Source organism: Nematocida major (genome assembly GCF_021653875.1).
Source record: "Nematocida major strain JUm2507 chromosome Unknown 2393, whole genome shotgun sequence".
NCBI lineage: Eukaryota > Fungi > Microsporidia > Nematocida > Nematocida major.
Window position 1 is genome coordinate 193,556 of NW_025952952.1, and position 11,201 is coordinate 204,756.

At 46.0% G+C, this 11,201-nt stretch overlaps 5 protein-coding genes across 5 annotated transcripts; 2 read left to right on the forward strand and 3 right to left on the reverse strand.

Moving 5' to 3' along the window:
* Positions 1 to 33: 33 nt before the first annotated feature.
* On the forward strand, positions 34 to 1,515 carry NEMAJ01_0970 (T-complex protein 1 subunit epsilon; the record flags this gene model as incomplete). The annotated part of the gene is made up of 1 exon (XM_047914808.1): positions 34 to 1,515. The coding sequence occupies one exon, from the start codon at positions 34 to 36 to the stop codon at positions 1,513 to 1,515; it is 1,482 nt and encodes a 493-aa protein (XP_047770765.1).
* Positions 1,516 to 1,750: 235 nt separating this feature from the next.
* NEMAJ01_0971 (uncharacterized protein) lies at positions 1,751 to 3,271 on the reverse strand (the record flags this gene model as incomplete). Its single annotated transcript, XM_047914809.1, has 1 exon — positions 1,751 to 3,271. The coding sequence occupies one exon, from the start codon at positions 3,269 to 3,271 to the stop codon at positions 1,751 to 1,753; it is 1,521 nt and encodes a 506-aa protein (XP_047770766.1).
* Positions 3,272 to 3,896: 625 nt separating this feature from the next.
* NEMAJ01_0972 (uncharacterized protein) lies at positions 3,897 to 6,575 on the forward strand (the record flags this gene model as incomplete). Its single annotated transcript, XM_047914810.1, has 1 exon — positions 3,897 to 6,575. One exon carries the CDS (start codon positions 3,897 to 3,899, stop codon positions 6,573 to 6,575), a length of 2,679 nt encoding a protein of 892 aa, XP_047770767.1.
* A 933-nt stretch (positions 6,576 to 7,508) lies between these two features.
* NEMAJ01_0973 (uncharacterized protein) lies at positions 7,509 to 9,974 on the reverse strand (the record flags this gene model as incomplete). Its single annotated transcript, XM_047914811.1, has 1 exon — positions 7,509 to 9,974. The coding sequence occupies one exon, from the start codon at positions 9,972 to 9,974 to the stop codon at positions 7,509 to 7,511; it is 2,466 nt and encodes an 821-aa protein (XP_047770768.1).
* Positions 9,975 to 10,629: 655 nt separating this feature from the next.
* NEMAJ01_0974 (uncharacterized protein) lies at positions 10,630 to 11,154 on the reverse strand (the record flags this gene model as incomplete). The annotated part of the gene is made up of 1 exon (XM_047914812.1): positions 10,630 to 11,154. The coding sequence occupies one exon, from the start codon at positions 11,152 to 11,154 to the stop codon at positions 10,630 to 10,632; it is 525 nt and encodes a 174-aa protein (XP_047770769.1).
* Between the last annotated feature and the right edge of the window lie 47 nt (positions 11,155 to 11,201).

Genomic DNA, 11,201 nt, shown 5'->3' on the forward strand with positions numbered 1-11,201 from the left:
AATAAATTTATATTGTGAAATTATTTTTTAGCTATGTCATACAACTTCTGCGACGAGTATGGAAGACCATATGTGCTAATTAGAGAGCAAGAAACAAGGAAAAAAACAGAGGAAAAGAATGTTTTGCTGGAGAACATAAACAACTTTTGCGCGATTGTAGACACACTCAGCACCTCGGTAGGGCCCTTTGGCGCAGACAAGGCCATAATAAGCGCGGACGGCGAGGTAACTATAACAAACGACGGGGCAACAATCTTAAAGGAAATGGACATCGAGGGGTCTCCAATGGGCAGGCTGATAACACAGCTGAGCACTGCGCAAGACGACGAAGTGGGCGATGGAACCACCAGCATTGTTATTATAGCTGCCTCGCTTCTGAGGGAGGCTGGCAAGCTGGCAACCAAGGGAATGCACCCGCTGAAAATCATACGGGGCTATGAAGAGGCCTTGGAGATTGCCCTGGGCGTGATAGATGCCAACTCGACGTGCCCGGAGGAAAAGGAGCTTCGAGGCATGATGGAAAAGATTGCGCAAAGCACGCTTAGCAGCAAGGTGGTTAGCAGAGACATCGAAAACTACATAAAAATTGCAATTGAAGCTGTGGAGGCAGTCCAGGATGTGCGCGGCGAGGCCAACCTGGAGCTGATAAAAATAGAAGGCGAGACCAAAATGGGAGAGAGCGAGCTTATTAAGGGCGTGTATATTTCAAAGGAGTTTAGCCACTTCCAGATGAACAAAAACATTCCAGACGCGCAGATAGCCATTTTGGCGTGCCCTTTCGAACCGCCAAAGGTCAAGGCAAAGCACGATCTGAACATAACCACGGCCGAGGAGTTCCAGGAGCTCTCTGCATATGAGAAGAAAATATTCGCCGACATGATAGAGACAATCAAGCGGTCGGGCGCCAACGTGGTTCTGTGCCAGTGGGGGTTTGACGACGAGGCAAACTCTTTGCTTATGCAGGCTGGGGTGTCTGCCGTCAGGTGGGTGGGTGCTCAAGAGCTGGAGATGGCGGCCATTCACACAGGCGCGCACATAATATCCAGATTCGAAGACCTAACAGAAAACTCTTTGGGGAGAGGGTGTGTGTCCGAAGAAAGCGGAAGCATTCGGATAAAGAACCCCGATAAGACGAGCGCTGTCACAATTCTTGTCCGAGGAGGGACTTCGGCGATCATCGAGGAAACAAAAAGAAGCATCCGAGACGTTCTTTGCGCAGTCAGAAACGTGATTCGGGACCCGAAGGTGGTGCAAGGAGCCGGAAACATCGACATGCTATGTGCTGATGCCGTGAAAAAAGGCATGCCCGGATCCATTGGAAGGGGGTATGCAAAGGCCCTTCAGGAGCTGCCTATGGCGCTGGCTCGAAACATGGGAGAAGACCCAATCACCAAGATATTTGAAGGCATTGCAGGAGATGTGTGGGAGGGCGCCTACTCTAAAAAACACCAGCTAACTCTTGCAACCCAGACCGTGAAGTCCATCATCCGAATTGACGACGTCTTTGGGGTATAAATAAAGCATTTGTCCGATTTTTGTTTGTGTTTGCAAAATAAAAGCGTTTCTTTTGTAGGCTGGAGAGTTTTTTCTTGGCGGTGGCAGATGCCAAGTAGAGCAGAGCCCCATAGCAGCGATTGAAAAAGCGCCCTCTGAAAATGCACAAAGCACAAGCACTGCTGTGAGCAGCTTGCAGACGCCTGTCTGTGTGTGCTGTAAGACAAAATGTGTAGTTTAGAAACATGGTTTATTTTTATGTATACTTTGTCAACATATAGTATATGTACTGCATTGCAGACATGGCTGCATCAGAAACACTTGATAGTATGCTAGGGTTTGCACTGCTGCCCAGCTGCTCATATTCGAAAGTGCCGGTGTAATCCTTCAGGGGTATATCCCCGTATAGCAGAGCCTCCTCATCATACTCAGTCTTTTCGCCCGCGCATTTGCGTATGTCATTCTCGCATGCCTCTTTTGCCATGCCCATATACGCAGTGTAGCAGTTGTCGGCTTTTGTTTCGTACTTTTCCACAATTTTCACGAGGCTCTCGCACATGTCCAAACTTGTTTCCACGTGCCTGTCGTTCAGGGAGCTTCTCGAAAATGTCAAGACCAGCGTCTCGGTGGTCAGGCACTCCTGCGAGATTCGGTGTATCTTCTTCAGATACTCTAAGTCCTCTTCCATGGTTTCCAATGGAGAATTCCAAGCTTTGGCAATCTCCTTGTGTACGCTTTTCTTGTCGAAGTGGCTTAAAAAAACATCCTTTTTGCTGCCTTCTTCTGTGCACAGGGGGTCCACATCCGAGCACTCTTTTATTTTTTCAAGAATGCGGCTCTCAATGCCAAAGTTCTGCACGGTTTTGCTTTTCTCTGCTATATAATTTACCTGTCCAGAGGTAGGATCTTTGTTCATCGCCCTGAGCCCGTTTCCAAGCTTCTCTGTGATTTCGTCCATAATCTTGAACTGCGACAACAGCGAATAGATTTCCGACCTAAGATTGGCCGCAGCCAACCTATGTGTTATGCATACTGCATTCCATGCTTTCGGTAGCTGGCGGAACACTTCATTGTGCTTTTTGTACGCCAAGGCTGCGCTGTTGAAAATGTTTTCTCGAACCGAGTTATATGCTATTGTGGGGGTTACCAGGACTTTTCTAGCCCAGTTTTCGCATAAAATGTTTTCTTCCGAGCTGTTTTCTCTTATAGGCTCATACACAATGCGCTTCAGATTGGAAAAGAAGTTTCTAGTGTCAATGCACTGCTGGGCCTCCAGCCCCAGAAATTCGTATGTAAACTTCTCCGCGTCAATAGCATTCTTGCTTTCCAGCATATCAATGTCTGGGTTTAAGGACCCTAGCAGGTTGACATACTGCTCTACTGCGTTGGTGCATGCAAAACGGCCTAGCTCTGCCTCTGTCGCAGACTTCACATCATAGTCGTCGTATATGCATTTGCCTTGTGCATCTCGCTCCAAAGGATAGTAGAGCCACATATTCTTTCCATCCAAAATATTGTAGCTCAGCTCTAGCATTTCGCTACCAGCTTCCTTCTTGTCAACGACAGTCTGTTTTATCACCGCTGTCATTGGAGCGTCTATGTTCGAAGTTTCTATAGTATATGCTGTTACATCGGCATGCCTCGTCATGTGCCCTTCCAAGTCAGAGTATCCGCCTTGGGGAATCCTGCATTTCATAGGCCGCCCTTTAAACATAAAAAACGTTGTAGACGCAATTATTAGCCCAAATAGAAACACGAATGCTTTGTATAAATCCATGTTCTTCTAGAATGGCGTCTTTTTAAATACCCGTGTTGAATTTATCATTTCTATATTGGAAGATGCATTTCTACAAAAACGGCAATTCTGAGAAAAACAACAAACAACGCCAGACAATGGCTATAATGCTCTTGTCTTGCAAAAAAGTACAATTTTGTGCATTATCCCCGTATTGGAAAGATGGCAAAAAACAAAGCAGTCTGTCAGATATCTGCGCTTCGTCCAAGAGCCAACTGCATAAACAGCTTCAGCAGCGTGGGCTTGCCTGCACGCCTACACGCCAGCCGGGAGGAGAAAGATATCATTGGAAAGGCCTCCAAAAGCCAGCAGAGCAGCTCATTTTAAACTTTGAGCACACAACAAGAGCGCACGCCCATGGGTCTGCCCCGCAAAAGGAATCGCGAGGCATTTACGCACATCAGCCCAAAACAGGCAGCGCATTTTGGGGGCTGCACTGTTTGCTTTAAAATTCGCACAAGCAGACGCATTTCCAGAATTACGCAGAATTCACAACAAATAAATATGGAATGCATATATTGACAGAAAACGATGCGCAGGTATGCTTCCACGCATAATTAATTTAATGCATGTATTCGTATATATAGAATTTTTTTTTTCAAATATTATGTGTATGAATGCGATGGAAACAGGTGTATCTTCAGGAGACACCAAGGACTTGAGGCTGCCAAAGGACATAAAGCCGTATGCGTACGATCTAGACATAATACTTAAAGAGAGCATGTGCGAGTTTGCAGGAAAGCTCCGGGTCAATGCTGTTGTTCTAAAGAGCACAAACATGATATCTTTCCACAGCAAGAAGCTCGAAATACTGAGCATAAATGCAATCCAGGTCGGCCCAAAGGACGCAACTGAGGAGGTGGAAATCGTTAGTGTTCTGCAGAACAACTCAGAAGAGAATGTGAATTCGATTGTCACCGTAAAGACCAAGGATGTTCTGAAGGAAAACAACGAAGTGATTATAGACATTCTGTACCACGGAGTAGTCTCTGAGGACATGGCAGGGTTTTACAGAAGCGAGGACCGCGTGGACGACGCAGTAAAGTACATATACTCTACGCAGTTTGAAGCCACGTCTGCGCGCCTGGCCTTCCCGTGCTGGGACGAGCCAGAGTTCAAAGCCATGTTCAACATATCCATCACGGCGCCGTCGAGGCTTACAGTCCTTTCCAACGCAGCCTTGAAGGAGGAGATCAAGGAGATAGACACTAGCGCAGACGATGCGTACGACGCAGGCGTAGAGTACACAAAGCACGTTTTCAAGACAACGCCAATTATGTCAACGTACTTGGTTGCGTGGGTTATTGGGGAGCTTGAGTATATAAAGGAGGACAGAATCCGGGTGTACACGCCAGTGGGCCAAAAGGAAACAGGGCGCCTTGCCCTGGATGTGGCTGTGCGGTGCCTGAAGTTCTTTGACGAGTACTTTGGGATCGTGTATCAGATGGAAAAGCTGGACATGGTGGCAATCCCCAACTTCTCGGCAGGAGCCATGGAAAACTGGGGCCTGGTTACATACAGGTCGTCTTCTTTGCTGTATCGGGAGGGAAGCACCACGGAAATGAACAAGCTGTACATTGCAGAGACAGTCTGCCACGAGCTTGCACACCAGTGGTTTGGAAACCTGGTGACAATGCGGTGGTGGAACGACCTGTGGCTCAACGAAGGGTTTGCCACGTGGGCAGGAACTCTTGCAACAGCAACCATGGCCAAAGAGATAAATCTGCTGTACAACCCGTGGGAGATTTTCCTGGAGAACGACATCACGCACGGGATGCAGATGGATGGAAAGCTGTCCACACACCCCATTAACGTAAAGGTGGAGTCTGCTGGTGAGATATCTTCGATATTTGACGCCATCTCATACTCGAAGGGCGCCTCTATGATCCACATGCTTTCCAAGTACGTGCACGAGAGCTACTTTATGGAGGGCCTGCGCAAGTACATCAAAAAGCACAAATACCAAAACACGGAGACGTGCGACTTGTGGGCGGAGCTGGACAAAGGAGACAACGCGATTGTCGAGTCGATGAGCAACTGGATAAACACGCCAGGGTTCCCCAAGGTTTTGGTTGACGTAGAGGACGGGCAGCTAGCGCTGAGCCAGACCAGATACCTGCCTGCAGAGGACCTGAAGAAAACAAGCAGCGAAAGAACCGAGCAGTGGATGATTTTCCTGACAAAGAAAAGGTTTACAGAGGCAGACGTTGAGGAAGAGTCGATTCTTTTCCCAGAGAAAACAAAGAAACTGCGCGTTGGAGATGAGCTGGTCATGTTCAACGCAGACTCGGCCGGGTTCTACCTGGTGGAGTACTCTGAAAAGGCGCTGGAGAGGCACATCGTGCCCCTCCTCAAGTCGGACAAGCTCACGCAGTTTGACCGGTTCGGAATATTCAGGGACATTATTCGGCTGTCCAAGGACGGGCACAGAGACGCGACGTATGCTTTGAACGTGCTGCAGCACATAAAGGACGAAGAAAAGGCGTTCATTGTGGGGCAGGCTGTGGAATACCTAAAGATGATTCAGACTCGATACAAGGGCGATGAAAGCATAAAGCTGGCTGTTTCAACCGAGCTCTCGAACCTCCTGCAAAAGTACGTGGACGGAGTGACTAGCTTCGAGACCGTGCCCGACGACGTGGAGGAGAGAAAGATGCGGATTATTGCGGTGAGTGCGCTCGCGCAAATTAGGGACTCGCCTGTGCAGAAGGAGGTGATGCGGCTGGCGGAAACCGAGGAGCTGTTTAAAGTGCACAAGGACTATAAGATGAGCATGTACTGCTCGTACGCAAAGTTTGGAGGAAAGGCCGCATATGAGCACATGTACAATATTGTCAAGAGCAAGGCTGCAGACGAGAATGAAAAGCTGCGCGCAATACTTGCGCTGTCGTGCTGCGAAGACATGATCGAGGAGGCCTTCAAGCTCTTTGCAGAGAAAAACCAGTACATAAAGAACCAAGACAAGTTCCGAATGGTTCAGGGTATAGCCATGCACAAGGACCAGGCAAAAACTCTCAAGCTGTTCCTGTCTCACTTCAACGACATCACAAAGCTCTTTGAGACGACTCTGGACAATGTAGCTCGGTTTGTTGAAGTGTTCATCTCATCGCAGGTGACCAAGGAGAACATTGCTCTGTGCAAGGAGTTCTTTGAGAAGAAGGAAAATATCAAGGATGCGTGGGTTTCTGCTATCAAGAAAGGACTGGACAATGCAAACATCTCCAATCGATTCTATGAGAGCAACATGACGATTCTAAAGGAGTGGGCAGGAAAAAACACTGAATAGCTGCAAAGCTATGTTAAAATAAACATAATTTCAGTTTGCATGGATTTGCATTAGGCGCGGTGCTGTGCATGTTTTTATTTAGCATGGGAGAGCTTTGAAAAATAAGTCCACTTAGACGCGCATTTTAATGGCCGGCTGTCATGCGCGCTCTCGGAGAAAAAAGTGTGCAATGATTGGATCTTTGATGTGTTTATCTACACGCATCTCCTTGAGGAGAGAAATATTCTACTAGCGCATAGAGATGGGAAAACTCAACAAAATTGTAATATTCATCGTCGTTTCCGGTATCTTTTTGGGGTATGGAATCTTGTTGCATATGTACGTCACCCACAAGAAAGTGGAGGACGCGGTTGAGAGCAAGGATACGCCGGAGCTATCTGAAGAAGGGCAAAGCGCGCCGCCGCAAAGCCAATCCCCTAAGCATGCCCCAGCAAAAAAACTAGAGTCTACGCCTCACAGGGAAAAGCCTTCGCGCCTGGAAGACAATTATTGATGTAAACCCAAAGCATTAGGCGTCCACGCGCGCAAGGCATGACCAAAAGAGTGCAGATCCGCTCAAAAGGCCTTTTGCATGGCAGCCTTTTCTGGCTCTAGGATGCTGCATTTATTGGATAAAGTCCAAACAGAGTCACATATCGGCTGGCGGCGCCAGAAATGGAACTCCGGCTGCAGAATGCACACACCCAAGAAACCGCTGTTGATATGTGTATGCGAGCTTTTAATGCAATTAGTATGCCGCATAACATAATAAAACGTATAGATTGTGCTTGCTTCCTAGTGCGCATCCGCTGTGGGGCTCGGAAAAGCTGCAAATTGTTTATAATGCAAAGAAAAAGCTGCACCGGAGTCCACAAAAGCGCTTTGTACTTGACAAAATTTATTGTAGTAGTCTAGAATGAATAAACCATTGCATATCACTTTTCAGGCGTATGTTCAGTTTAAAACCATCTTGAAAATTTCGTTGTATATACCCAACTCGTTTTCCATGCTACATTTCAATGGGTGCATTATTGAGTACTCGCAAACTTGGTATTTGTCGAGTATTTCCTCTCTTCTTTCTATTTTTTTGCACCATTTTATGTCATCCGCGTCATTAATTAAAAACATAGAAGACTGCACATTGTTTCTGGAGTTTTCCATAATCTTAGTAACATAATGGGCGTTGTTAAGATTAATCGCAAACGTCTTCATGCAGTTGTTGTTCACATCTTCTAGATCGACCTCATCTATGCTGCTGCTTATATTGTTGGTTGATGTGAAGTAAATGTTGTAATACCTCCCTCTTTCCATCACCCGGGTATAGTAATGGTATTTCGTTTTGGGTGCATTATGCATTCTGCTTGAATTTTCAGAGAAAACCCTGCAAGAACTGTTTGCAATTGCCAGGTCAACGTCTATTTTGTTGTTGGAGCTGGCGCTTAGGCTGAACTCGAGATTTTTGTAGTAGTCTATGCCTTTTTCTGGATCGATTAAAAACCGAACGGGGGCTTTGTCTTTTATCGAGTCAAGGGAGGCAAATGTAATGGAGTTGTCGTCGATTCTGATGTTGGATCCATACTCATAGCCGGACAGAGAGACTGCGCTAAACTCCAGAAGATTGAGAAATAGCGGAAACCTAACCCTGCTTAGATCCTCTCTGGCCGTTTTGGTATTAAACTCGGAAAGCAGATAGCGGAAGCCTGAAGAATTCGGGCTCTTCTTGATGTAGTAGAACACCACAACCTCCTGTTTTTCTATATCGTATGCATTGTTGAATACGTGCATCTTGGGCGCCCTGTAGGACCAGCTTCTTTTTTCTGTGTTGAAGACAAAGGGGTGGATTTCATCTATCGGCTTCTGGTAGAGCTTGTGAATGTGGCTTATTATTTGCGTGTACAACAGCCCGCCTGCTGCATTAGGAACTATGACCACTTTTCGCATTTTTTCTTCGTTGTCAATGTAGTACACATGCTGCAGCGCCGGTGCTGAGGAGACTATATGTACAGGCTCGCCTGTCTTTATTGCGTAGCAGTTGTCTGAAGTTGCAGCAGCCATAGAGTTTATAGTGAACACGTTTTCGAAGTACATGTCGGGCGCAAGAGCATATGCCCCTTCCAGCACGGGCGAATTAGGGATAAGCTCGCAGAATTTGTAGAACATCCCCATAAACCCGTGCAGGGTCGTGTACACCTCTGGAGAAGACCAAAAGGAGTTCTGGTTCCTTTTTTGGGAGAATTCGTGGTAGATGTTTAGCGACTGGTATATGCATCTTTCTTTTTCTTGGACCGTCTCCAACCAGCACTTCTTGCTAATTTTGTTCTTTTTAAAATTTACAGTGGCCTGCACCATCTCATATAGCGATAATATGGTGTGAACGAAAGGCTCTATATGCACTACCTTGCCTAGGTAATCGCGCGATGCCTTTTCAAACGCTTCCGTGTGCTCTGGCATGTGTATTGTTTCTTTGACGTGTATAACGAACTCTATGGGGAGGTGCTTCAGATCATAGAAAACCTCTGGAATGCTAAGCAAAGACTGGATTGCAGTGTTTAGGAAACAGTTGTTCCAGCCCAGGTTTGGCAGTCTTATGTGCTGGCTTACAATCTCGCCTAAGGTGTATTTGTGTCTGTCAAGATTCACAAACATGTCTCCTGGCGTGCGTTTTTTACCCCCGTGATTTGAGCACTGCGACTGAGCAGAACATAGATTGTATTTGGGGTGCTGCGGGCCATTTTTCTGCATGAATTCCAGCAGTTCGTTTGCTATTTTTTCAAAGACTATATTCTTCTGGCTTTCATCTGTCTCCTTAGCCCATTCACTTGATATAATTTTGAGAGTATTGTATCTTTCGGTGCCATTATTTCCAAGAGATGCGAAAAAATCCCAAAATTCATGCGTCGGGATTGGACAAATTGCATCAGAAGAGGCCTGCGCGGTGGTCGAAGTGTGGTTTTCGACGTCTGAGCTGAAAAAAATCAAATCCTGCGCATCCGCATAGTGGTCTTCACCCAAGTAGCTATCCTCTTCGCTGGGGGCTTGGGTGCTTTCGCTAAAATTCCTGTTTCTTATTTCTTCTGTAGAGGATTCTTCCCAACCATAGATGTTGCGTGTTATAGGCGCATAACTTTGTGTAGCGCTTTCTAGGTAGGCTTCCGCACTGGATAGTATATATTCTGCATGCAGCGGGCGCGCTCTTGTGGTCTGTGCGCCGCTGGGCGCATGTGAAATTGCACTATGGTTTTCCACTGCGACTATCCTATATGTGTTAGAAGTTGCGTGCATTGGGCTGTAGGAGTCAGAATATGGCCTGCGAATATCTAGCTTTTGCTTAAGAGTAAGCTTTTTGTCTGGATTGGCATAGTTTGAGGCTATGCACTCCCCTGCAAATGCAAGTAAAAAAGTGACATTTTGTTTTTTCATTGCCTTTTTTGTATACGTTTTTTTATATAGTTTTGGTTTGGTGATTTGTTTGTTGTTTTTAAATTACTGTTATAATAGAATTGTTTGTTTACTATTGCTGATTTCAAATAAATATCTCTTTTATATCCAAATTTGGGCATATAGTATTGTTGGGCCAATAGATCGCTTTTTGCTCTCGCATGGGTGGGCATAAGTGGGCGCAGTAACACTCTGTCTTTTAAAACAAAAGAAGCCACTCTCTGCGCATGCTCTGCTAGTTTCTAGAAAAAGACGTAAGTCCGAAGCAGCAAGATATGCCGGCTCATTAAAGCCCACTGCGCAGATTTAGTGGGGCTCTTCTAACACCATTTTCAAAAAGGCTAGTTTTCTAATTTTGGGTGCTATACTTTTGGCATGGGCATACATCTAAAAGCAAAGTAAAATTTAAAACCATTCTGTATTTTTGAAGAGTTAAGCTTATGGAAGTTTTCTAACTTTTTAAAGTCTTTGCAGGGTTTTTTGTTTGTCCGGCATACAATATGTGGCGAGAGCTTGCTGTGCCTGCAAGACTGGAGTCAGCCATTTCACGCAGAAGCATGCAAATAAGCAAGAAGCACATGGATATGCTGCGCCCTATCTTAGGCAGTTAGAGAAGGAGCTGGTTTTAGCTGAGTTCTTATGTCGGCAAAGAAAAAGTCTGTGGGCTAGGGCCTGCGCGTCCAGAGACTTCTGAGTATTCGCTGGGTCTTGAAGAGAATCTATTCTGTGTTTTTTCAGGGGTACTTTTCCCGGAATATGTGATATTAGCAAGCTTCTCATATGCCCGGAGGCCGGGGGCTGCAATCTTCAATAAATACAAAGGCCTAACAATGTGCATTTTATAGTTTATTGCCGCACTAAGCAGGCGCACATGAAATTTAAGCATGCTCGGGCATTTTGCAGCAGGGCCAGAACAGGCAGGCCGGCTTTCCATAAAGCCAGAACTTGTGTGAGTTTGCTGGATGTGCACTTTCCAGCAGGCTGAGGCACGAACAGAAAGCTTGTCACAAAGCACATATAGGTCCGAAAGAGAAAATAAACTTAGAAAACAAAAACACAGATTCAGATGTCTGGAGGCGTGCGCAATAGCTCTGCTTTTAGAAAACACATACAAAAAGAAACTAGACATGAGCCATGAAAAGCATAAGATTTGCAAAAGCATGCAGCGTTCAAGCACCAATAAGACATACCATAGCTATGTAGCGGCAG